The sequence below is a fragment of the Diabrotica virgifera genome, chromosome 3 (genome assembly GCF_917563875.1).
Source record: "Diabrotica virgifera virgifera chromosome 3, PGI_DIABVI_V3a".
NCBI classification, from domain to species: Eukaryota; Metazoa; Arthropoda; class Insecta; order Coleoptera; family Chrysomelidae; genus Diabrotica; species Diabrotica virgifera.
Window position 1 is genome coordinate 112,503,363 of NC_065445.1, and position 26,157 is coordinate 112,529,519.

A 26,157-nucleotide genomic window follows, 5' to 3' on the forward strand; every position below is an offset into this window, starting at 1 on the left:
TGATTCTATTCGAAAAATTTTTCCCAGCCAGAAATAGTGGATGTGTGAGTTATTCGTAAGGGGATTTTTCCACATTCTCTATTTCATTTGTTTGATTTCGTACGAGTGGTCGTTAAACCAGTACCTGTGGATCTTTTGATCACTGAGTGTGTTTCAAAGATCTACATCTTTTGTTTTTTCATATATATATATATATATATATATATATATATATATACATACCTACTTATAAAAAATACATAAGTAAAGTAAATTGTTTGTAAAGTGGTAATGAATAATTTCATTTAGAGTGCTAAAGAGGGGGAGATATTCACGATTTTCTTTTAATGGGCCAACCCTATTTTGGACGTAACTCGCTTAGTTTTGATGCCAGAAACTTTTGTAAGAATGAAAAATAAAGTTATTTTTAAAAACTCTCAAAAAGTTTTAATGGGTTTTTCCCGAAAATTGTTTCATTTTTTGGTTCTTTCACGTTGACATACTCGATTTGGAATTTGACGAATAAGAACGTATTTTTCATGAGCTACAACTTTGCTTTTGGTGGATCTATGGACTTCTGGAATACATATTTTTTTCGTTTTCTATAATATGCTACATTTTTGCTTATAATATTTCTTTCGAAAACATAATTACTTTTTGAGTTATTTGCGAAAACCGTCTGAAATCGTGGTTCTTTTGTTGAAAAATAAACATTTTCAATCGCAAATAACTCAAAAAGTATTGACTCAGTTAAAAAAAACTATAGAAGAATAGTTGCCTACAATTAGTCAGTTTGTCATATTTTTCATCCCAGAGAAGGGGTGATTATCATTCCCCAAGTAAAAGTAATCAACGGCACAATTTCAACTTTGAAGTGGAGGGTAAGTAGAACCTAAATCCAAATGTTCATGCAATTTGGAGTTGACCCTGAAAATTACACAGTATCGCCGTATTTTCCGTTCATTTACTGGGCTAATATACTAAGTGACACAGAAATCCGAGCACCTATTATAAGTTACATTATTTTTATAAAAAAAATTATAATACACATATAATAATTTACAAAGTATCATCAGGTCTTCATGATCATCATCTTGGTGCTACAGCCTTAGAGAGCCTCGACCTTCTCAAGCTTTCTACACCATTCTGTTCTGTCCCTTGCTTGCATTTTCCAGTTGCCGACTCCGATCTTCTCGGCATCTTGTGTTACCCCGTCCATCCACCTCAGCTTTGGTCTACCCCATCTTTTCATCCCCACGGGTTGCGCTGTTAGAATCTTTTTTATCATGTTCGGTTCAGGGGCCCGGGCTACATGTCCTGCCCACTACAGGCGGTTTCGCTTAATTATAGTGATAATATCTTTTCCACCAAACGTATGCTTGGAGATATTCTGCAGTTCAAACTTATCTCTACGCCTGCATATTCCGTTCTCACAGACCGCTCCGAATATCTTGCGTAGCACCTTTCTTTAAAAAATCGATAGAGTGGATTCATCTGTTTTAGTTAGCGTACATGCCTCTGATCCATATGTGAGAACGGGGACTATCAATGTTCTATACAGCCTTATACGAGTTTTTTGAGACAAACGTTTGTTAGCTAATATAAGTACTTTGATAGACTATGATAACACCTGTTTGCAGTTATTATTCGTCTTTTTATTTTTCCTGCTGTGTTATTATTGGGGTTAACCGATGTCCCTAGATATATGAACTATTTGACCGCTTCGAAGTTTTGGTTATTGATGATTAGATCTGCGTCAACATTTCCAGCTCTTGTGTTTGTGTTAGTCGCCATGAATTTGGTTTTATTTCGATTTATACAGGGTGTCCAGAAACTCTACCGACAAACGAAGACAGGAGATTCTTCAGATAATTTTAAGACAATTTAACCCAATTCACCTAGTCCGAAAATGCTTCCTAAAGGAGCTACAGCTATTTGAAGATGGCGTCTGGTAATTAGTTTTTCTTAAATATCTCCAGAACGCGTCTACTTAGAAAAACGAAAATTGGTACCCATATTTATCTTCCAAAGATAAATCGATTCCATTCATTGCAAATTTCTAGTACCGGGTCATAGGCGTTCGTTTTGGGTGGGGCAACAGTTATATTATCGCATAACTTTTTTGTTTTTAATTTTTAAGCATTTGTGAGTCTGGATTATTAAAATATAAGGTATTACAGTATTACTAAAAGGTACTCTTACCTTAAGTCGATAGGATACACCGTTTTCTAGAAAAATCGATTTGAAAAATTTTCGTTTTTTGAATATGAAAAAAAAATTAAAAAAAAACTATTTAGAAAAACGAAAACTGGTATGTTTATTCATATTAAAGAAATGAATCGATTTCATTAATTGCGAATTTCTAGTACCGGTCATTTGCGTCCGTTTTGGGTAGGTCAACAGTTATTTTATCGCATAACTTTTTTGTCTTTAATTTTCAAGACTTTCTGACACTAGATTATTAAATTATGATGTATTCTAGTATTAAAAGTTACTCTTGTTTTAAGTTGGTAAAATACACCGTTTTTTTTAATTTTTTTCAGTTTTTTTTCAAATTCAGGAAACGAAAAATTTTCAAATCGATTTTTGTAGAAAATGGTGTGTCCTGCCGACTTAAAGTAAGAGTACCTTTTAGTACTAGAATACCTCACAATTTAATAATCGAGTATCAAAAACGCTTAAAAGATAAAGACAAAATAGTTATGCGATAAAATAACCGTTACCCCACCCAAAAAGGACGCCTATGACTGGTACTAGAAATTCACAATGAATGAAGTCGATTTATCTCTGGAAGATAAATATGTGTACCAATTTTCGTTTTTATAACTAGAAGCATTCTGGAGGTATTTAAGAAAAACTAATTACAAGACGCTATCTTCAAAGAGCTCTAGCACCCTTAGGAAGCATTTTCGGACTAGGTGAATTTAGTTAAATTGTCTTAAAATTATCTGAGGAATCTCCTATCTTTGTTTGTCGGTAGAGTTTCTGGACACCCTGTATGTAACCCCATTCGTTCTGCTGCTGCTACTAGCTCGTTTAGGATTTCCGCAGTTCTCGCTCTGGTTCTTGTTATAATGTCCACGTCGTCTGCATATGCTAGAATTTGGACAGATCTATTGAATATTGTTCCAGGTCTCTTCCAGGTATCATCAGGTCTACATTACAGTTATATTAGATGATAAAATAACAATTAAGCATTATCTGGTTATCAGTAGTCAGAACCGAGGGTTAGAGTAGGTACACGTCCAAAAGACGGTTGAGAAGGGGAACCGAAGTCTGGAGGTGCTGGTACGGCTAATGCTGAAGGCCTTAGCCCATGCCCAGGTAGCACCAAAAGAAGGGTGTTAAATGGAGTTTTCAAGTCGGTGGTGACCTAGGCTACCCCTGGGGTCCTCTTTTCGAAATCATTCGAACATATTTAGCATTCGAAATTAGAAGAATTTCGCTCGAAATCCAGTTTCTTGTATTTTCGAATACTTCGTGTACGAATTTTTTCGTATACGATGACTCGAATGGGAATGAACCATTCGAATTTGGATGCTCGTATACGAATTGTTTTGTTATTGTCATTTCAGTTGTCATTGATAGTTTTAATCATTGTTGTATATTGTATACAGTATTTTACGTTGAACTTTCTTTTCAATGGCTGGTTTAAAATGTTTTAATAGAAAGAAAAGACATGCTGTACGATAATGTATTGAATATATATAACCTAACCTAACTTTATGTACGGATTCTAGCATTGGATCTAAGCTCTAAGCTAAGCTGACAGTGATATGACACTTTTGCCATATCCTCATTTTTTTAGACTATCCCATTATATAAAGTTATTTAAAAAATTGTTTTGAAACACCCAAAAAAGTTAAAGTTTTGAATGGTAAATAGTAAAATATCAGTGTAAATTCTCAATTTTTTCATACTATCACATTAAATAAACGTGCATTTAAAAAATGGTTTTGAAACACCAAAAAATTAGTAAAATATCAGTGTAAATACTGGATTCAAAAATAATAATAAAGAAAATAGTGGACTTCGAAAACCGATATTGCTAATATTATGCAAGCTTAAGATTCGATTTCAGCTAATATTTTAGCTATTTTTTTTAATAATGTGATTATGCCATTGATTGAAATTATACAAGAAATAAACAAAAAAAGTATGGCAACACTGTGACTCTTCAGATGAAGGTTAAGCCCAATGTTGTTCGAATTTGCAGTGTTGCCGGTGAAAATTATTCTCGTACACGTATAACATGTCGAAGGACGTTCAAAAATACATATTTAGATTCGTATACGAAATTTTTCATTCGAGTTAACTCATATGCAAACAAATTCGACTGAATTCGAAAATACGACCCCTGTGCTGTGTAGTGTAGCATGCTAAATACCGCGAGGTACGCCAAGCTTTTGGAGACTTCGCGAAGACAAACGCTTCTCAGGTTATCTAGCGCCTATAGGACGAACTCAAATGGAGCTCTGTATATTATTGAAGCGGTGATACCGATCGTCGTGCTATGCAAAGAGCGATCAAGGGTGTATTTGAGGAGGATGGATGGAAATATAGATGAGGAAGAGAGATAGAGAACGATAGCGGATTGTCAGGAAGAATGGTCGAGTGATAGCGGAAAGGCAAGGGAAACGAAAGGGCTATCTTCCTACCTGAGGCCGTGCTGGGAATGTAAGTTCTGAGAACTGGACTACTTCCTCACGCAGTGTCTGACCGGACATGAAAATTTTGGCACCTACACAAATGATAATAAGAGGAGATAGAGAATGGAGAGAGGTACACTGTCTGTTCTCTGGGTTGATGAACAGAAAGAAGTAGGATGCCAGAGAAGGGGATCAATTTAACCGTGGATCTAAAACCTTCTTTCTGTTTTTCTCAGCTATACTACAATCACAATAAAGATGCACTAGAAATAAAGAAACCAAGACAAGTTGAATGTTACGAGGAGTACTACCGAATCATGATTTAAAATTTTTAAACGTTGTAAATTATTATTTGGGATTTACAATGTATATACATTGTAATATGATTTGGGAGTGCTCCTCGTTTGTTTATTTCTAGTTTATCTTTATTGGGGTTTTAGTATTGGGACCGTGCAAGTTCGGCAAAGCGACCTCTATTTCTACGCTCTGTACTTTTATTCGCACTTTTATTTATATTGGCCAATTATATTGTCCTGGTTGCTGGATAATTGTCAAGGCCATAGTCCAAAAAAATAATAAGAAGAAAAAATAAGATGCAGGTTATGTTATGCAAACGTAAACGTATGTAGTCAATAAAATTAGTTATTAAAATGCAGTACTGCAAGCAAAATACAATTAATTAAATTTACCTTTATATAATAATTGCATATCATATCAATATTGTGGAGCAATATATAATTTTTCTGCTTCAATGACAGAAGGTATGAAATATACGTCAATTTGAGAATTTCAATTGACAATATGAATTATTTAAGATAGTTGCAATATTTTTCCGCGACTCGCGCACGGTCGTTTCTCGTTTCCCTTCCAAGTACTTGCACACCTCGAATAGCTTTAACAACACTTTATTATATAAAATGTTTAATAACACTGAATTCTAAACTTTTTTTTTTGTTATATTTTAGGGTAACCGCTCGACAGTCCTTACAAACTTCAAAGAAATGTTCCAAGTACTTACTAAACAGAGAGAGAACAATACCAGAGCAATAATTATATTATCTGTAATAACTTTAATAATAGTTAATTTTGTCGGAAGTGGAGAATTTGGAGTAATGTATCTCTTTCTATTAAAGAAGCTACACTGGAATGTCACCAAATATACTCTCTATATTAGTGTTACTACTATCGTTTCTGTTACTGGAACCATGACAAGTATTTATGTATTGCACAGGAAAAAGGCAATGCCAGAATCCTTGTTGGCTATTATTGGTTTATCTTTTACTATAGGATGTGTTTTAATGCGGGGCATTGCTTATCATGATATTTTTATATACGTAGGTATGTATGTATTACAGATGCTACACTATTTATAATCACTTTTATTAGAAAGCAATCTCACAATACTTTGTAACAACTATAACTGAATGACAGAACTATTGCTTGCTTGCTTGCTTGGTTATTGGCTTTGCCAGAGAACAATAACCACAGAGAAACGACACGCCTTTGATCTTTCGTGGCTAAGCCGACAACAACACTTAAAGCAACCAGAACGACCATCGAAGCAATAGTCAGTGGGCATATCACACAATATAAATTCGTAAATAAAATTAAACATTTATCGTTCATTTATGTTGACTTTCAATAAATATAAAATATCTCACCGAGAAAAAAGTTGCGTACAGGGCCGGCTTTTGTTGGCATTCTTTATAATAATGGAATTATTTTTGATTTACAAAAGGTTGCAAATATATCGCACAATGCAAAGTAATGGTGAAAATCATATGGATTGGAACCATAAATGAAAATACCTTTTTGTTTATCCTGATTTTGGCATTGAAAGACCAATAATAAAATATATCTATTTATTACGGTAGGTGTGACATTCACTGCTTGTTTTTGGCTTGGGCTGATACAAGATATAATTTGTTCGTCGAGGTATTTCCTAATAAATTATATTTTTTAATATAGGTTATCGAAAAAAAACACAGCCATTGTAACGGCCATGGAAATGTCACAAACTCTGAAAGTTCCAATTCTCTTTGGGTGACAAATGTTCGTGATCGATAACAAGAAACATTATGTTGAAATTGAATGTCAATATTGTTATTGTCTTGGAAACGTATCAAAAGTACATTTTTCCTTTAAAGTCGAATATCGGAGCAAACGAATAAAAACCCAAGAAGTACTGTAAGAGTATATTTCTATAAATATAAATATGCAACAATCTAAACAATAATCAAAAAAGTCTTATACGAATCGTTACAATTACACCGATTTGTAACATTACATACACTACATACATTCAGTATCATTGTAAATCCAAGATGTCCACCGCTATAAAATGGCGGATTACATATTTTTTCACAACTACTTCAAAATGGGTATCAAATGAAAGGGCTTGACTATTAATAAAGAGTTCATTATAGAAAATCCAAAAGGGCCGCCAAAAAAAAACAGAGCTTGATTCGTACAGCCGGTATACAATGAAAATTTACCTGTTTAGCAATAATATGATTACAGCGGTATTGTTTAAAAATCAAGCTACAACATATTAAGAAATCACTTAAATCGGCCAACAGGTTTAGGAAATACGAGATATCAAAAATGACCAAATTTTTAAATGGGCTGATTTCTATGCCCGCAAGTTTATTTCTCCCTCGCTTTTTTGCGGCACTCCCCATCGGCTCGTGCCAACAAACTTCTGCGCTCGTGAGAAATATGTGTTGTTTCTCACTTGTTAATCTCACTTAAATAATAGTAATAATAATAGTTTTAATATTTTAAATAGCTCTAAGCAGTACAAATATTGCCGAACGTCAAGAACCTAAAGCTTGTCACGCACGGGGACCTATACTATAATATTCGGTGATAAGTGCGCTAATACCAGAAAAAATAACGCAAAAAACGGAAAACATAATACGTTGTGAAATATAAAAGACAAGACTACAATATAATATCGATGTATCCACCTTTGTACCTTTGCATCCACAAAAGACATGTTAAACTACAAAATCGTCTATTTTCTTTGTTTCTAAAGATATCAGGTACACTCAAAAAACAAAATGTTAACAAAACATATGACTACAATACGATTTAGATGTATACTCCGATCGATATATTTAATCTTTGTTATATTTAACGAATTAAAAGTTGACAATATTTTTGTATACTGCACTGCAGAAGATAGATAAGTATTTAATTTTTTCATAATTTAATGTAAGTTTGTTAATTTGCAACCGTGTTTTTGCAATTTTGAAGTCTTGTTCTGCTATAATTTTAAAATTTTCAAAATTATCGCCCCAATTATGTCTCCAACAATTTTTAGTTTGAATAGTATTTTTTTGCGTCGTTTAAATCAGATCAGAAATTGTCGTGTATATAGAACTCTTTATATATTTTTATTTCATAAAAATAGGATATCTTGGAATGCGATGACACCCGGACAACATCTGTTTTGACCTGGTTGGCCCTTTGCAGACTTGCGTCTGTTATGAAATACATGCACTGACACCAAATTTATTATTTTTTGAAATATCCGTTGCTTGGCAGAACGAAGTTTAGTTTTTTATGCATTACTTAGGGGTAATGTATACAAGAAAATGAATCACTTTCGTCATGATTTATTATCAATAATATTTAATCAAGTCAAATTAAGACTATTAGAAACCTAATAACTAATATGTATAAATTACAAAGCAATAACAATTACCTGTTATTATTCTTAGGAAATCTAAATAAACTTATTCCTCTTCCTGTCGCAGAGGAACATCCGTGAACCACACACGAGTAATCAGACATTTTAACTATTATGTATAATTATTATATAAATGCTCAAACAAACTTGTTAAGTCGAGTATTTACCATACACGCCTACGGACTATCGTAAAACAACCAGAGCGACAGAATTAGCTGGAATTAGCATGTGTTGGGAACACTTAAAGCAACCAGGTTCGCGCATGCGTCTACAAAAACAGTACACGTTTTAAGTACGGTCGTGACGCTTCTCTTTATGCAATTTGGTCAGCTCGATCAGGTTGGCGGTCACGACGTTGACTGGCTCATGACCATGTCAAGCCCACACAGTGTTGCCGATGTCACGATATGAAATTATGTTAAGCGGTTGCTAAAATTATCAGATTTTGCCAAAAATTATGTTAAAATTTTTTTGGACAGAACTTGGACAAAATTTCAGTAGAATTGATCCTAATTTTTCGGTAGAAATCGTCAAATTTCGGTTGATTTTATTTTTTACTTCTTTTGCTATCACATTGCAAAAAAATGATACTTTATTATACTTCTATAGGTACAAGTATTCAAAAATAAACTACCTTCGTCATAATATGATGATCAATAATCATCATTCATCATAAAAATCACTCAAAGTTCAAAATCGGTTTACGTTAAAAATGTATTTTCTCGGCTTTTTATAAAGCAATTGTCTTCATTTTTTTTAATCCATAAGTTACTTAGTTTGATATTAATGATATTTTTTATATGAAAACCACAATCCTCAATAGTATTCACTATTCAGGTAGGTACATTAGTCCCAAAATCAAATATAAAAGGACAAAGGTGGTCATAAAATTGATATCTGTATCTGCTGAACATGTGTCGCAAGTCGCAAGCTAGTAAATGCAAATACAAACAAATTGAAGAATTCTTGAAAATTTACTAAACTCTATTGCCAAATCTATCCGTATAAAATTATGTTAAAATTATCAATTATGTTAAAAAAATATTTATTATCAGAATGCCATAAAAATTATGTTATAATCTGATAATTATGTACAAATCGGCAACCCTGAGCCCACAGAATATGTCTACTTCTTGATTTTTTGAAGTAAATTGGCTAGGGTGATAACTTTGACTAAATATTTACTTTTTGTACAAGGTACAATAACAAACACAATGTATTAGTAATAAACATGAATTTGAAATTATTAAGTTGTAGCTAGTTGAGCAATATAATTTTATTCTGTTTATGCTAAGAAACTTCATAATTGCTCTGATTGATTCTTCATCTACGTTATGTAAAATTGAATATATTGTTATCGGGGTTGGAAGTCCTTTATTGGCGAAAAATTTGTAGATATCCCAGTTTGGAATGGAGTTAATAGGGCATTCAAAAAATATGTGATTAAGATTTTCTATGGACCCACATTCGCAATAGGGATTGTCTGTCAGGTTCATCCTATACAAGTTTTCTTTTGTTAGACAGTGCCCTGTACCTAATCTAATAATTGTAGTAATGTGTCTTCGATCTATGAATGGAAGAATGGCAAACCATTTATTTTTAGGAAAGGTAGGTTGTACTTTTCGGTATTGATAGTCTTTGATTTTGATTAGGTTGTTCCATTTATTTCTGAAATCATTATACACTTTAGATTTAATGTCAGTATATATGTCTTGGACATCGAGGGGCATGGCCATTGGTATGTTCAAATTTCTTCCTATATTAGCTAGATTGTCAGCTTCTTCGTTACCCGGGATATTTGAATGTCCTGGTATCCATGCTAATCTAATGTCAAAGCCATTTTCAGTTGCATAAACTACGGAGTGAGTTTTATGTATGGAAACACTCAATTATCTCGGAAACGGCTTGCACGATTTTTATAGATTTTGGTGGGTAACGGTTTTCTGAGGCGGCCGATATTATAATGGCAATTACATTGTTGTCAGATTTTCCGTTTTTCTGGAAACCTAATGAACTTTCTTATTTCAAATATAACACCCTGTATATTTTTTGCGTTTTGAAGTTCTAAAGAAATACTGATTATTTTTCATGTTATATTCCCTATACCTAAATGCCATAATTTCGGAGATATTGCTACATTTATTTTAAAAGAAATTTTTAAACAAATTATAAAAATCAATATTTTCGGCTCGGGTAAATATTATTTTACGTTCTTTGGATCATTGGGGACAAAAAAGATCTTTTGTAATTTTTCTATAAAATTAATCGTTTCCGAGTTCTAAACAATTTAAAACTGAAAAAAATCGAATAATGACAATTTTCAAGGTTCAAAAACACAAATAAAAATGATTAGTTTTGAAACTGCGTAGTACCCAAATTCAAGTTCAAGCCTTATTTTATCAGATACCGATAAGTAATTTGAACTTGTTTTATAACAAAATATTTTTTTTAGTTGTTAATACAGCCCGATCGTCCGTCCTCTGACATGCGCTTTATTAACAATTTAAAAAGCGATGTTTTAGAATAAAACGTGCCAAAAACTCTTATGGCGAGCTCCTAGAAAATGGTTGAGCTTGAATTTAGGTATTTCGTAATTTCTAAAATTATATTTTTTATTTGTGTTTTTGAACCTTGAAAATCGTCATTCGATTTTTTTCAGTTTTAAATTATTTATAACTCGGAAAAGATTAATTTTATAAAAAAATTACAGATCTTCTTTGTTCCTAATGATCCAAATAACCTAAAGTAATATTTACCCGAGCAGAAAAAATTGATTTTTATAATTTGTTTAAATTTTTTTTTAAATAAATGTAGCATGAACTCCAAAATTATGGCATTTAGGTATAGGGAATATAACATAAAAAATAATCAGTAGTTCTTTAGGACTTCAAAACGCAAAAAATATACAGGGTGTTCCGTTAGAAATAAGAAAGTTCATTAGATTTCCAGAAAATCTGACAACAATGTAATTGCCACTATAATATCGGCCGCCTCAGAAAACCTTTACTCACCAAAATCTACAAAAATCGTGCAAGCCGTTTCCGAGATAATTGAGTGTTTCCATACATAAAACTCACTCTGTATAAGTCTTTTTGTTTCAATAGGCCAAAACTCTGATATATTTTTGACTGGACAACTACTGATTTTTTCAATTGCACTGCTAGAATCCGAAAAAATAATTATTCTGAATAAGTGTTTCCCAAGTGCTAATTTAATTGCCTCATAGATTCCTATAATCTCCACCTTACATATGGAAAGGTGATTTGGTAACTTTGAGCTGTATTTGATGTTATATGACAGAACTATTCACAAACCACTACTTTGAACTGCCAACTTACCGATTACACACTTTTTTGACTTTCCAAACATTATTCTTCTTCTTCTTTAGTTTATTGGCCACTACCTTCCAAACCTTACGTGACATTTCGGGATTTTTTGTGACATCTATATAGATTCTAGATCATACTAGATTTTTAATCCTTCTTTTTTTTTCGTCAACACAGTTTTTCTAAATGGAGTCAATCTTAAAAAACTGTCGTAACACTGCTCCTTCCTTTATAGTTATATACTCGCCTTAAATAACCAGGCTCTATCAGGGACCGACTGAGGCCTACAGTATGGATCAGTTCCATCGTATGGGACTAATCTCAAGGTAGGAACCCAAGAGTAGGGTTTACTTATTCGCTATGAGCTTCGCTAGTATCGCCAATTAGCGGATTATTAATGCAACTTTTGCCAGAAATTTTTAATTTATTAAAAATTAAATAATTTTTATTGTGTAATATTTAAACGGCAAAGAAATAATTAAATTGTAATCGATGGTTAATATCAGTAAGTACAAAATTTATTATTCATTATGATTATTTTTTTTTGCTAATCATGTTGACGTTCTATTGATGAGATATTATATATTCTTTCTTACTTCGGATACTTTCACAATTATCAATTGTGAAATATTAATAGATTAATTATTATATATCACGAAATTAAAAAAAAACAAATTTGAGTATTTAAACTGGTACAACTCTTATAACCGAAAATCGTGTTTTTCAAGTTGTGTAAGTTGATCTTGTCACAAGTGTCATTCCAATTTCTAGGGCAACGTTGCCAGTTCAACGAAAATATTATGTCAAACTAGGTAAAAACGGGGCTGTGCGACAGACAGCATTTTTTAATATACTAAAAACTAAAACAATTGTAATTTTCCGTCATCTCAATTAAGTATCCATACATTGATTCGAGTTTTATTATAATTTATGAAAATATTTCAATTCAAAAATAATGATAGATAATAAATCTTGACATAACTTTAAATTATTATGTTTAATGTCAAATCGAGAGGTGTGAAAATAAATAAAACACACCGGAAAAATTAAAAATTTAATTTGAAATTAATACAAAATGAATAACTTTTACAGTGAACAAGTGTGTAATTTAAATATATGTATTACAATTCGAAATATACATTTTAAACGTTATTTTTTTGTATTTAGATTTAGTGCAATTTCGTTATCTGTGATGGCAACAACGAAGTGATTCACGAACAATAATTGTCAGTCTGAACACAGGTTTACATTGGGAAAAAAAAGTGTACCAGTTTTATATGACGCGAAGTGTACCTAGGTATTTAAGGTAAAAATATTTGGCCACCTAATATTTTTTCCTATTAATGTTTTTAATGTTAATGTTTTAAATTAATCACTTTGACATTTATGTCAAATTCCAGCAAAAGTTCACTGACTTGTCACTACTGGCGCTCACAAACTTTTAAATATCCCTCTAGCTACGAGCTCACAGCGGATAGACTAAAACTGGATGCGGTAGATTAGACTGTTTATTTTCTGCAGGACGCTGTATGAGGCCTCCCAGTTTCGTTGAGTTTTGGTCAAAGCCCTGTCTTACATTTGGGATTCTATTACCATATTGGGTTAGATCTTTCGAAAGTTGTCGCATTTCGAGCCTGATCTTTGGCTATATAACTTTGAAGCTTTAAACTTTTACGAGCAAATTCGTAGACATTTTCCAATTTTTAATGTTTTTTTAATTTTCGATGTACGTCAGGGATGAACCTTCTTCTTCCCATATTAATTTCTCTTTCTGTGATCATCATCGATGAGGACTAACCGATCGCTTTATGTTTGGAACTTCTATAGTAAAAAGTAGAGCAATTTTTTTATTATCAGATAGGAACATTGAAAGTTACAGTTTATCCCAAACCCTTCTTTCAGTGCGTCATAGTTCATCGAATTAGCTCTAACGCATTAAATAGGGCTTTTCATCGATTGTCATTTGTGTCGAGCTTCTGTCAGATGTTGTATAATCTGTGTATAATATTAATATACACAGATTATACTAAATATGACGAAGCTCGAAACAAATGACTGTGAACGAAAAGCCTTATTGAAAGTGACAGAAAAAATGTACGTCCGTGATTATTATACATAGAACTCATAAAATTATATATTCTTTGACGGTACTTGCACACTTTTACAATGTCAAGAGGTAAAATTGCAATTGTCAATCTAGGTTATGGTTCATTTTTTAAATGTGAAGAGTAAACCATAGAGGTATATATTAACATAGAGGGAGCCTACCTTCCGCGCTTCCTGACGACAAGATCTCAGGGGACTGGTTTGCTGCATCTCCTTCTAACACATTGTATCGAGAATCTATAATGACATTCAGTGTGAATATAGGCACGGAAGAGGAGGATAACTGTAGCAGCTTTACTATGCGTAAGAGTGAAACAGCACTAATCCAAATAAAAAAGATGGTGTCGTCACTTCGCTCTGAATTACACTCTCTCTATGCTAATATTTAACTCTATGGAGTAAACTTAAAAGACAGGTTCACACCCAATCATGTCACTAGAAAAATAACCAGATTCATCTTCTTTTTATATACAGGGTGATTGATTAGTAGGGTAAATCTCAATAGCTCCGCTACAGTAATAGATAGCAATAAAAGTTAATAACAAAAATTTTAGCCACCTTTGAGCTTCATATTACACAATTAGTTAGAATGTTACAGGGTGTTCGATAACACAGTGGCAGACCAAACTTATGTTTTTTTAAATGGAACACCCTATATTTTATTTAAAATTCGAAATCCTGTTAACTTCTCCATCACAAAAATATAAAGGTTTGTTATGTTATACAGGGTATTTACAAAGTTATAACCAATTTTATATGAAAATCGTAACAAGTTCAACTCCCTGTATAAATAAAAATAAGCACAACAACAATGGTTTATTAATGCCATATTTTTTAACGTATTATCAAAATTTTCAAAAATGGTCCATATTGCTAATTTTCTTTATATCAAATACAGGGTGAGTCAAAACGCAAGTACATTATTTTCTCAGTAATTTTAAATGGAACACCCTATATTTTATATCACTATTGAAAAGTACCATTACCGGACTTTAATTTTTAGATAACATTCCCTATGTGTAAATTTATTAGTTTTCGAGATATTTTCATTTTTCAATCGACCAGTAGCGTGGCCACCCAAATCACCAGAATTTAATAAACTGGACTGATTTTTTTGGGGTTACGTTAATAATGAAGTTTATAAAATACCTCCAACAACAAGGGATGAGATGAAAATTTACAAATGCTCCCTAGAGTAAGTAGCTCATTCAATTATCGTTTTTAGGCGTACATAAATGTGTTAGGAGATAATTTTGAACACCTTATGTAATTAAATATTAAAAATATTTTATTAAAAGTAGCTTCTAATTTTTTCAAACATGTTTTTTGCAAAATGTATTACTGATAAATTATGTTTCGTTCTTTATTTGTTACATTGTTAAATTTACATACAAAAGTAGTGTTTAATTGTCTTCACAAAATATTGTATTTTGTGTTTGTGTGTTTTTTTGTAAAATTTATTACTAATTTTCTTTGTTTATTTGTTGCATTTACATAAAAAGATAGTTTTTAATTGTTTCAAAAATGTTGCATGTAGTGGTTGTGTTTTTGTTTGTAAAATGTATTACTAATAAATTATTTTTATTTCTGTATTTGCTACAGTGTTACATTGATTACCGGATTGATAATCGGTAATCTTCAATTGTCAATTCAGTCATGGCTTACTTAAAATTTAGATAAATTTAAACACCTAAAATAATTTGCTCTGAAAAATGAAAATATCTCGAAAACTAATAAATTTGGGCATAGGGAATGTTATATAAAAATTAAAGTACGTTAATGTTACTTTTCAATAATGATATAAAATACAGGGTGTTCCATTTAACATTACTGAGAAAATAATGTACTTGTGTTTTTCGATTTTCGTACAAAATTGGTTATAGCTTTGTAAATACCTATATACTTTGTAATATAACTTTGTAGTAATATAAGCTGTAAGTTAACTTAAGATTTAGTAACAATAAATGCCTTAAATTTGTTAAAATATACTTGAAATAATCAAAATTTTGTAAATATACATTCAAAAAGTACAAAATGCTGCATAATTCTGCTACAAATGTTTATTATTCTTAAAATATATAGTAAGAAGATACAGAATCACTTTGGTTTAGCTGCCTGTAACTGTCTATGCATTGCTGGCAGTTGTTTGAATACAAACGTGGGAAATGACGCATATTACATGATTCTGGCGATTTTTGCGTATGTGTGGGTGGTTTTACATAAGTAATAGGTTTGGAATATTGTACTTCACAAATAAAAAATGTATTGGTAATCAGCCATTTCAAAATACCCATAAAATATAAAATTTTAAACAAATGCGTTTAAAATAAAATTTTCGAATGTCTTTCGGCCATATTGGATCGCCATTTTGTTTAAAAAAATAATCTTAGATTTGTAATCGATGACCTTAAACTATCAAATTTGACAAAAAAAATGCGTTTTGATTGATATTTTCAATTTCTTTCCGCTATGTTGGACCCGCCATTTTGTTTTTCAGAAAAAATAATATCAGATTCGTAGTCAGCGATGCCAAAAGCCTTTAAGTACAAAAGTAATTTCGAAGTGTATAAACAATATACGCTTTTAAAGGTTCATGACCATGTTTTCGGCATTTGGAACCACAGTGAGACGTTGTAGTGGCTTATTGGTTTAGGCGTAGAATGAGAAGAAAAATAAAATACTAGGTACATCCTTACAAACTTATCAACGCGCACCATAGCTCGGCTGTTGTTTCCAGAGAGCTGTCTCAGCACGAATCAAAGTTCAAAGAATTTTATCGAATGAACCCTGAAAATTTCCATTTTCTAAAAAACTTAGTGTCAAGAACCTTTGAAAAAAAAAAAAAAGATTTGACGAAGAGAAGTGATGAGATTTCACTAAATTAATCTTCTTTTCTGCCAGACATATCGCCGCTTCGCAAGAACGTAGGCTTAAGTCGAAATTTGACAAAATTGACTTATTAATGCAGATCTACTAAAAATAAAAGTATCTATCGCGTGAATAAAAACCTATGACGTTAATAATAATAGTCGCTAAGAGATGGCACCAAGTGTCTATATTTGTTTAGCGCTAAATTAGTTAAATACTAACATTTTCGTATGAATAGAGACCCAAGTTAGTTACGCCGCAGAATAGCGCAGAATGTGAAGCAATTTGTGTGTTTATTTTTCGTCAAGGACGACCGATCTTATACTTACGATTAGTTTTTGTGTATTTATTTCTCGTCAAGGATGATCCATCTTATACTTATTAGTTTTTGTGAAAATTCTCTCTACAATAAGGACCCTTTTTTAGTTAGGTCAGCGTTTTAACAAAGTTGAAGTAAATGTTTCTCAGGAAAAAAGACTCAAATGTAATAGGGGTTAACAAGAACACTTTATAAATTTATGTAGTTATCACAGTTTGTATTTAGATATATTTCTAAAAAAAAATGTATAGGTAATTTCTTTAAAGTGACAACTTAGGAGTTATGCTCATAATCATATCCATAAGTTTTAAAATGCCTCTCCTCTAAAATCGTCTTTTTTGACTTAAGCCTACGTTCTTGCGAAGCGGCGATATTAACAGCTTGAAATATCAATATCGTAGGAAACAAATCGCTAGGGCGACCGACACGTAGCACTTCGAACGATATATCACTTGCGATATATTGTGCAGTCGCGCGAAAGTGGACCTTTTTTATCGTCTCTATTTAGATTTTAAGTATCTGTTTGTGCGTATGGCGTATCGCATATCGTTTACGATATATTGCTCATCTTTTATCGCTCGAGTATGAACGCCGCCTTAGAGTCTCCGCGGGTATGCCATCGATACCTGGAGTTTTTTTGTTTTTTAGTTGGCTGAAATATTGTACATAACGCTTATTTCTTCACTTTCTTGATTCAAATAGGGAACTTGCACTAAAAAATTTTTTTGCATAAAATTGTTAATTTATGTTTTAAAATGTTATATTCAAAATATTACGTCTTAACAATGAATAGTGTACGTACAACATATGATCAAAGTTCCGCGCCTAAAATTTCCGTTTCAAACAACTTCAAAAGCGAGAGCTGGGCTCTGACGTCACAGGCCACTCGTATCGTTTGCCCGTTCGGTGGGATATTGCATTTAATACAATTTGATGCAGTTTGCGTTTGCACATAGATAAATAATAATATAGTTGAAATATCTTGTTTTACTCTGTGGCAAAAATGATTTTTTCTGTGACAGACTATTAACATTTTATCTCTGTTGACATGTATCAAAAAGTTCTTTTTTATGAAATTACTTTTGTCGTTTCTTGTGTTGACAAACAAAGAAGAAACAAGTAACTTAAAAATAAACAAAACTTTTAGTAATAAAAGTAAGAGTAACTAAAAAGTATTGGTGCTACTATAGTATGCGGTCTACAGTCGGGTTTCTACTATAGCTTGCGGTCTACCGATGGATGCTGTGTAAGTATAAGCTGAGATGATAAAGATATTAACTTGTAAAATTACAATAATGATTCTTCTTATTTATGCGGATTATTAACTTTGTAAAGAAGGATTATGTTGGCTATGTACACGTTCTATCGGTACGTCTGCTAATCACCATAATCTTTTCTCAGAAGGCTTTGAACACAATAATGAAAGGCTCCAGTAGGTACTAATAAACATTACAATAAAATATAATCTTTATTATAATGCAAATTACACCGTAATCTTTTCCAGGATATACGAAATCCTTCGATTAGAGGTAGGTAGTTCAAACCCACGGGGCAAACCGTATACTATAATATAATGGTACCAAACTATTGTTGTAAACGGTTTAAACATGCTTATTAATAACTCTTACTTATTTGCCTTGACACCTCGCATTTCTCCAATAGAATAGCTCTCACTACTTTTTATAAAAGCTGCCACCATGAAGACATCAACGGTAGGTAAGTTAGTCAGATTGACCTTTTGAAAAATCCTTGTCCGTCATATTATGCGTTTTAAACTCTTTACAAAGTAGCACTCAACTTTATCAATTTCAGTTTAAAACTAAGCTGATTGGGGAACTATCTACTTATTACAATAATATTGATGTACATAAATAATACCTAGGAATTTTCCATTAAAGACGATTTAAATGTAATATACCCGTGATACCTACCCTAATCGCGTTGTTTCCGACTGCTAGGCCCGTGGCCCGTGACGTCGAACCAATAGAAGGACGTTCAAGAGCCTCCTAAGATATTTGAATTTTATAGCATTTTCAAAGTGTCGTAATTAGCGTACGGGTTAAAAATATTTGTTTTTTTCGCATGCAAGCGTTTTAAGATCATGTTACCTTATGTTTTTTAATATCATTTTAATATTTAAAAATTTATGCAAGTTCCCTATTGATTCAACATTTATTTTATTAATTTTTATTTATTTATTATTAACGCGACGCACGTACCGCAAATAACGTTTTCATCTAGACATAACCGCAAACACTGTGATATCGATTAGATATAAATTATAACGGTGACCTACAAATTTCCTTAGAACAAGTTTGACAATGAAAACTACTTCCGTAGACGATTGACCCTGCATACATTATTCATTTTAGAGAATTTCCCGATGGCCCATTATGTCCGAGTACAAGTTTCTGAACTGAACGTATTATTAAATTACATTTGGGTAACTAAAACCACGTCAATAATTGATATATAATTATACAGGGGTGAGGCAGATAAAGGGCCAATTAGATATATCTCAAAAACTAAAGCTAACAAAATCATGAAAATTGGATAAGGGGTTTTAAAGAGTGAGCTGTTTAATAAAAATATTTTCATTTATTTGCTACTTCCTGTAATACCGAAAGTTCCTTATAACTTCGTGTTTTAAATGGGACACCCTGTATATTTTTACCTTTTTGGATTCTCTTTGATGTATGCTTTCTTAAAATATGAGGTTTTGTAATATCATACAGGGTAGAACATTCACAACCTGTAGAATTGTACTGATTCGACACCAAAAGCTATATTTATGTTCAAATCATTTAATGTCTACTGTGGTTAAAAATTATTAATATAGCGAAATATTTAATTTTAGTATACAGGGCTGGTCGAAACTCGGAATGAGCATTTTATGAATTTTCTTAAATGGAATACCCTGTATTTTAGTATTGTAATAAAATGATATTTTATGGTACTATTTTATTTATTAAGCATTCTCTACACCTAACTGCTTTAATTTGCGAGTTTATGGTGATTCTTTAAGCCAAACATTAATTGCAACAAAAATTACGTGAAATTTTATTGAGTTGGCTGCGAAAAGGTTCATTTAAAACAACAATTTTTCGAAAATAAGTACATATTAATCTAGATGTATCCTTAATTTGTTAATATTGGATAAGATATCAAAATGCCTACGTCGTTAAGAGCAAACAGTAGCGATCAACAGGTAGCAACGAACGCGTTCCAAGATTGCGCCTCTAATTTTTAATATTTTGTCGAGATATTTGGCACACATATTCGTAATAAAATAAAGAATGGCGGTACAAAGCCCAATTTCAGAAATATGTTAGTATGTGGAAATTACTCTATAACTAAATAAAATATTTAAAAAAGAAGCCTGTACTGCCATTAAGAAAGACAAAAAAATATACTTTCTTCAAATAAACTTTTTTATTTCGTGCCTAGATTTTGTGTCACATTGAAACTACTAAAAATCGATTTTTTTATAACAAGAAATCGAACGTCACTGACTTGGCAACATTTCGCGCCTATGTGTATAAAAATTATTGTTTTTGATCACGGTTCTTAGACATTACTACGGTTCACGGTTATTAGACTTTATTACGGTTGCCTTGTCCGACGGTGGTGGGGAGACTAATATTTTTGACTTTACATCACAAGAGTTTACATTCCCATATTTTTAAATGATTTTCGATCATTGAATGTGTTATTGTGTATATATGTGTATTATTTGTGTTATTATGAAACAATAAGACAAATAGTACACATTTTATCTTATACCGGGTGGTGACTCGTAAAAAGGGCCATAGGAAACTCAATGTAAAAGTCTGAATTGTTGAATTCCTGCTTCCCTAATTATTTTACATCAAAAGTCATGAGAGAATACTTGTAGAGAATTAAAATCTGTATTAAAATCAAAAGTTAAAATTGTTCTGCGATTTAAATGCATTCCAAAATTTTGAAAAATATGATCCATTTGCCACAATAGGTATGCGTGTAAAAGTTAGGCCACACGTTACTATTTAACTGACAGTGCTCGACAGTGCTCACACCATTGACTGAATAAAAAATCTTTATTATTAATCCTTTATCCGTAACTGAGGGTATCTTATCAACTGTATTGTTTTTAAACAATAGATGATAAAATAAAAATATTGACAGTTCAAAAATGTGAACATTATTGCATTGTGTGTGGCCTAAGTTTGGGCTGAAAACTAAAATGTATTACATTTTTACAAAATTTTGGAATATGTTTAATTACGTAGACCAATTTTAACAGTTGTTTCCAATACAGATTTCAATCCTCTACAAATAGTTTCTAATGTCTTTTGATGTAAAATAATTAGGGAAGCTGTAATTCAACAGTTCAGAATTTTACATTGAGTTAATGCAAAATTTTGACTCATGTCAAAATTCTCAATGTGATTTAATTGTATTCATTTTTTTCGAATCCTGAGAAAACTAATAAATATTTTTGAAACATTTAAACACAGAATGAAAGACTACATTATTACCGAGGGCCGAAAGTCCCTGAAAACTTCTATAATGTTTATTTTAATATGTTACAGGGCTGAAAATAAAAGAGAAGTGTGATATTTAATTTCAAATATTTCATTCAATAGAAACTGCTTGTTTATTCTAAGGGGCTTTCCGCCCTCGGTAATAATGTAATCTTTCATCCTGCGTTTAAATTTTTCTAAAATACTTGGTTTTCTCAGGATTCGAAAAAAATCATATTACGATTCTAATGACAGTACACTCTCGTGACGTAATCGCACCCTTAATGTTCATTGGTTAGTCGATTTAGGCAACCGTAGTAATGTCTAAGAACCGTGACTACGGTTGCCCAGATCGACTAACCAATGAACATTAAGGGTGCGATTACGTCACGAGTGTACTGTCATTTGAATCATAATATGATTTTTTTCGAAGCCCGAGAAAACTAATAAGTATTTTAGAAAAATTTAAACGCAGGATGAAAGATTACATTATTACCGAGGACGGAAAGCCCCTTAGAATAAACAAACAGTTTCTATTGAATGAAATATTTGAAATTAAATATCACACTTCTCTTTTATTTTCAGCCCTGTAACTTATTAAAATAAACATTATAGAAGTTTTCAGGGATTTTCGGCCCTCGGTAATAATGTAGTCTTTCATTCTGAGTTTAAATTTTTCAAAAATATTTATTAGTTTTCTCAGGATTCGAAAAAAATGAAAAACACATTGATAATTTTGACATGCGGCAAAGTTTTGCATTAACTCAATGTAAAATTATAAACTGTTGAATTCCAGCTTCTCTAATTATTTTACATCAAAAGACATGAGAAACTATTTGTAGAGGATTAAAATCTGTATTGAAAACAACTGTTAAAATTGGTCTACGAATTAAACATATTCCAAAATTTTGTAAAAATTTAATACATTTCAGTTTTTCAGCCCAAAATTAGGCCGCACACAATGCAATAATGTTTATTATTTATTGTTAAAAAAAATACTGTTGATAAGATACCCTCAGTTGCGGAGAAAGTATTAATAATAAAGATTTTTTATTCAGTCAATGGTGTGAACACTGTCAGTTAAATAGTAACGTGTGGCCTAACTTTTACACGCATACCTATTGTGGCAAATGTATCATATTTTTCAAAATTTTGGAATGCATTTAAATCGTAGGACATTTTCGTATAATTTTAACTTTTGATTTTAATACAGATTTTAATTCTCTACAAGTATTCTCTCATACATTTTGATGTAAAATAATTAGGGAAGCAGGAATTCAACAATTTAGAATTTTACATTGAGTTTCCTATTTCTCGTTTTACGATTCACCACCCGGTATAAGATAAAATTTGTATTATTTTTCTTATTATTTAATATTAACACAAACAATACACATATATACACAATAAAACACATTCAATGATCGAAAATCATTTAAAAATATGGGATTGTGTACTCTTGTGACGTAAAGTCAAAAATATAAGTCACCCCACCACCGTCGGTCAAGACAGCCGTAATAAAGTACAATAACCGTGGTTTTTTATCGTATCAACGTCACTGTCAGTGTCGAATTACCGACGCACTGTTGCATCACTTTTGAAAGTTCGCAGAACTTTAGCAATCTTGGACCGCGTTTGTTGCTAACTGTTGATCGCTACTGTGTGCTCTTAAGATTTTGGTGCGTAAAATATTAATAAAAAATTGAAGAAAAAGATCTTCTGTGTAAAAGGTATATTAGTTTGAAAACCCCAATAAAGGGCTACATTAAAATACAGAACGTTTTCACTCTAAAGAGAGCATCATCAGTGTTCTAAACAAGCTCTACATGCTAAGCCACCAAAAATACATGGGTTAAAACCCTTAAAATGCCGACCAAAGGTCTTACATTGGCATGTTATTTATTAAACCCTTGCGATGGGTAAAATTTAAAAAGGTATACCTCAAGGCACCAAATAAATATACCTTTTTAAATTACTATACTATACCACTAGCATGTGGGTGGTTGAGTTGATTTCTCTGTCTTCACAAAGAGAAAGGTGAAAGCCAACTCACCACTTATTGGGGTTTTCAAACTAATATACCTTTTACACAGAAGATCTTTTTCTTCAATTTTTGTAATTAACGGTATACAGCCAGTTACAGGAAAATTTTTTCTAATGGATTTTAATAAAAAATTTATCTACAATAACTACCTATTCTACCCATAATAGTTGGCTTTAACTTTGACACTAAACTTGCTTAAATAGTTGACATTATACTATTTTTATAGTTCCAGTTGTTTTGTTACAATTACTATTAGTATGACTTTTTCTAATAGGGCTAACTGATTGGTATGGCTTTTGTTTGGCTTTGAGGATAAAAATTTATTATCAGCAATTTCTTAATAGACGACAACCAAGAACAGAATCTTTTCAAAGTTTACTATAACGGTATCGACGGATTAGACACTTTACGAGAACGTTCGTACTAATATTCAGATTCTCAATGACGCCGTGACGCTAAGGATTACATTTAATTAATTTTAACCATTTACAATAGTTAATGTTCGATCAGATGTCTCGTAATCTAAGTGCCCAGTTTGTTGAAACGGTTCTAGTAAACTTTGAAAAGTTCCTCTTCTTAGTTGTCGTTTATCGGGGAATGGATGATGATGATAAATTCTTATTGCTAGTAGCACATTTTTGTTATACTCTCCTAGTACAAAAACGAATCAGTTCCTCATTAGAAAAATTCATATTAGTAATGGTAACGAAGCAACTGGAAATAAAAAATAGTACAATGTCAAATTTTTAAGCAAATTTATTGTCAAAGTCATAGCCAACAAGATAGAATATTGTATGTTTTTATTAATATCTTACGCACCAACAATCTCAACAACGTAGGTATTTCGATGTCTTATCCAATATTAATAAATTAAGGATCAATCTAGATTAAAATGTACTTATTACTAAAAATTATTTTTGATTGAACATTTTCACGGCCAACCTAATAAAATTTCAGGTAATTTTATTAGGTTGGCCGTTTTCAGAAAATAATCATTTCGAGTTTCGACCAACCCTGTATACTAAAATTAATCATTTTTCTATACATATTAATAATTTTTAACAATAGTAAACTATTGTTTACTATTGTTACATTTTCATTTCCAATAATGACACGAGCCGTCTCACCGTGCCTCGGAGAGCACGTTAAGCCGTCGGTCCCCCTGGGCTAGTGTACATCGGCACTAGTTACTTAAAACAGGGTTAAAGATGTAAATGGCGCCGGAACTGTCCGAAAGGATCTCCCCGCCAAAAATGCCATACGATATTATTATTATTACTATTGTTAAATAGTGTATAATAAAAATTGTACTATAAACTAATAGACCAGGAACGGAAGCTTTTCACCTCGCAATTTTTACAGAATGAATCGATTTGCTTGAAAATTTGAGAAGAAGTAGATTATAGTCCAAGGATCAAAATCTATATGATGTCGAAAGGCGCTTTTACCATGGGGGTAGTTGCCACCCCACCTTGGGTGTTAAAATTTTTTATTATATTTTGATCGCAAAAGTTGATAATAACATTCATTCTAAGCAAAAAATGTTCTATATATTTTTTTGATAAAATTAATAGTTTTCGATTTATTCGCTATCGAAAGTGTTAGTTTTGTATAGAAAAAATCAATGTTTTTCGATATACTCATTTACGATTCACTCAATTTTTCCCGTAGCAAAATTTTTTTTCAAACCATGTCCTTGGAAATTAAATAATCTACAATTTTATATTAAAACATTTTTTCGTATCTCTGATGCTAATCTTTCTATTCTGAAGAAAATGGCATTTTTGAACTACAAAAATTCGTTATTAGCTTTTAACTCCTCTTTTTTTTAAACTTATCATTCTAAGCCGATCAAACTTCTAGAATATATTAACTTCTAGAATATATTAAAGGCCAATGATTAAAAACGCTACTGTTAACTTACATTATTATGCTTCCAATTGGATCTTTCCTTTTTTTTTTCAAAAAAATATATTGATTTTTTAACCATAACTTTTTTATTTCTTATTTTAGAAAGATTGGTAAAATATAATTTCGTAGGTTTTTACAAGATCTATAAGCTTATTAATATTAAATCTTTTTGAAATCCTCAGTCGCAAAAAGAGATGACTTTGAAAGAGTTGCTAAAGGTGGTTTTTGCATGTTATTACAAGATTGAATTGTCAATATCTCACTCAATTTTTGCCATAAAAAAATTTTTGCACCATGGTTATTGGGAATTAAATAAGCTACAATTTCATATTTAAACATTTTTTCGTATCTCTGATGCTAATCTTGCTATTCTGAAGAAAAGGCCATCTTTTTTCCAAACTACAAAAATTTGTTATTCGCTTTAACTAATTTTTTTAAAAACTAATCATTCTAAGCCGGTCAAACTTCTAGAAGCTATTAATAATACATAAATAAAAAAGACCAAAAATATGGTTAATGACTAATTTTAATTAGGGTGGTGATTAGGGGGTTGCTTGCGATCACTTTTTCGCTGAAAAAATGGGGACTGACATTCTTTTCATTATAAGTCACTTAATTTTTGAGCTAGAGACTTTTTTTTATTTCTCGAGATAGATATTTTTAAGTACTTTAAATTAGTTTGAAAAAGTTGCCCTCCAAAAATGCTTAGTTTTCCCGTCTTTTGGCTTTGAAACTACAATATTTAGCATTTGACGAAGA

At 31.6% G+C, this 26,157-nt stretch overlaps 1 protein-coding gene across 5 annotated transcripts in view; it reads left to right on the plus strand.

Moving 5' to 3' along the window:
• LOC126882041 (proton-coupled folate transporter-like) overlaps window positions 1–26,157 on the plus strand; it is a 174,077-nt gene that overhangs the window by 143,900 nt on the left and 4,020 nt on the right. For all 5 annotated transcript variants that reach the window (XM_050646843.1, XM_050646840.1, XM_050646839.1 and 2 more), the window contains one exon: window positions 5,594–5,966. In XM_050646843.1, coding sequence (XP_050502800.1) covers window positions 5,594–5,966 — 373 coding nt within the window. The remainder of the gene's footprint in view (window positions 1–5,593; window positions 5,967–26,157) is intronic.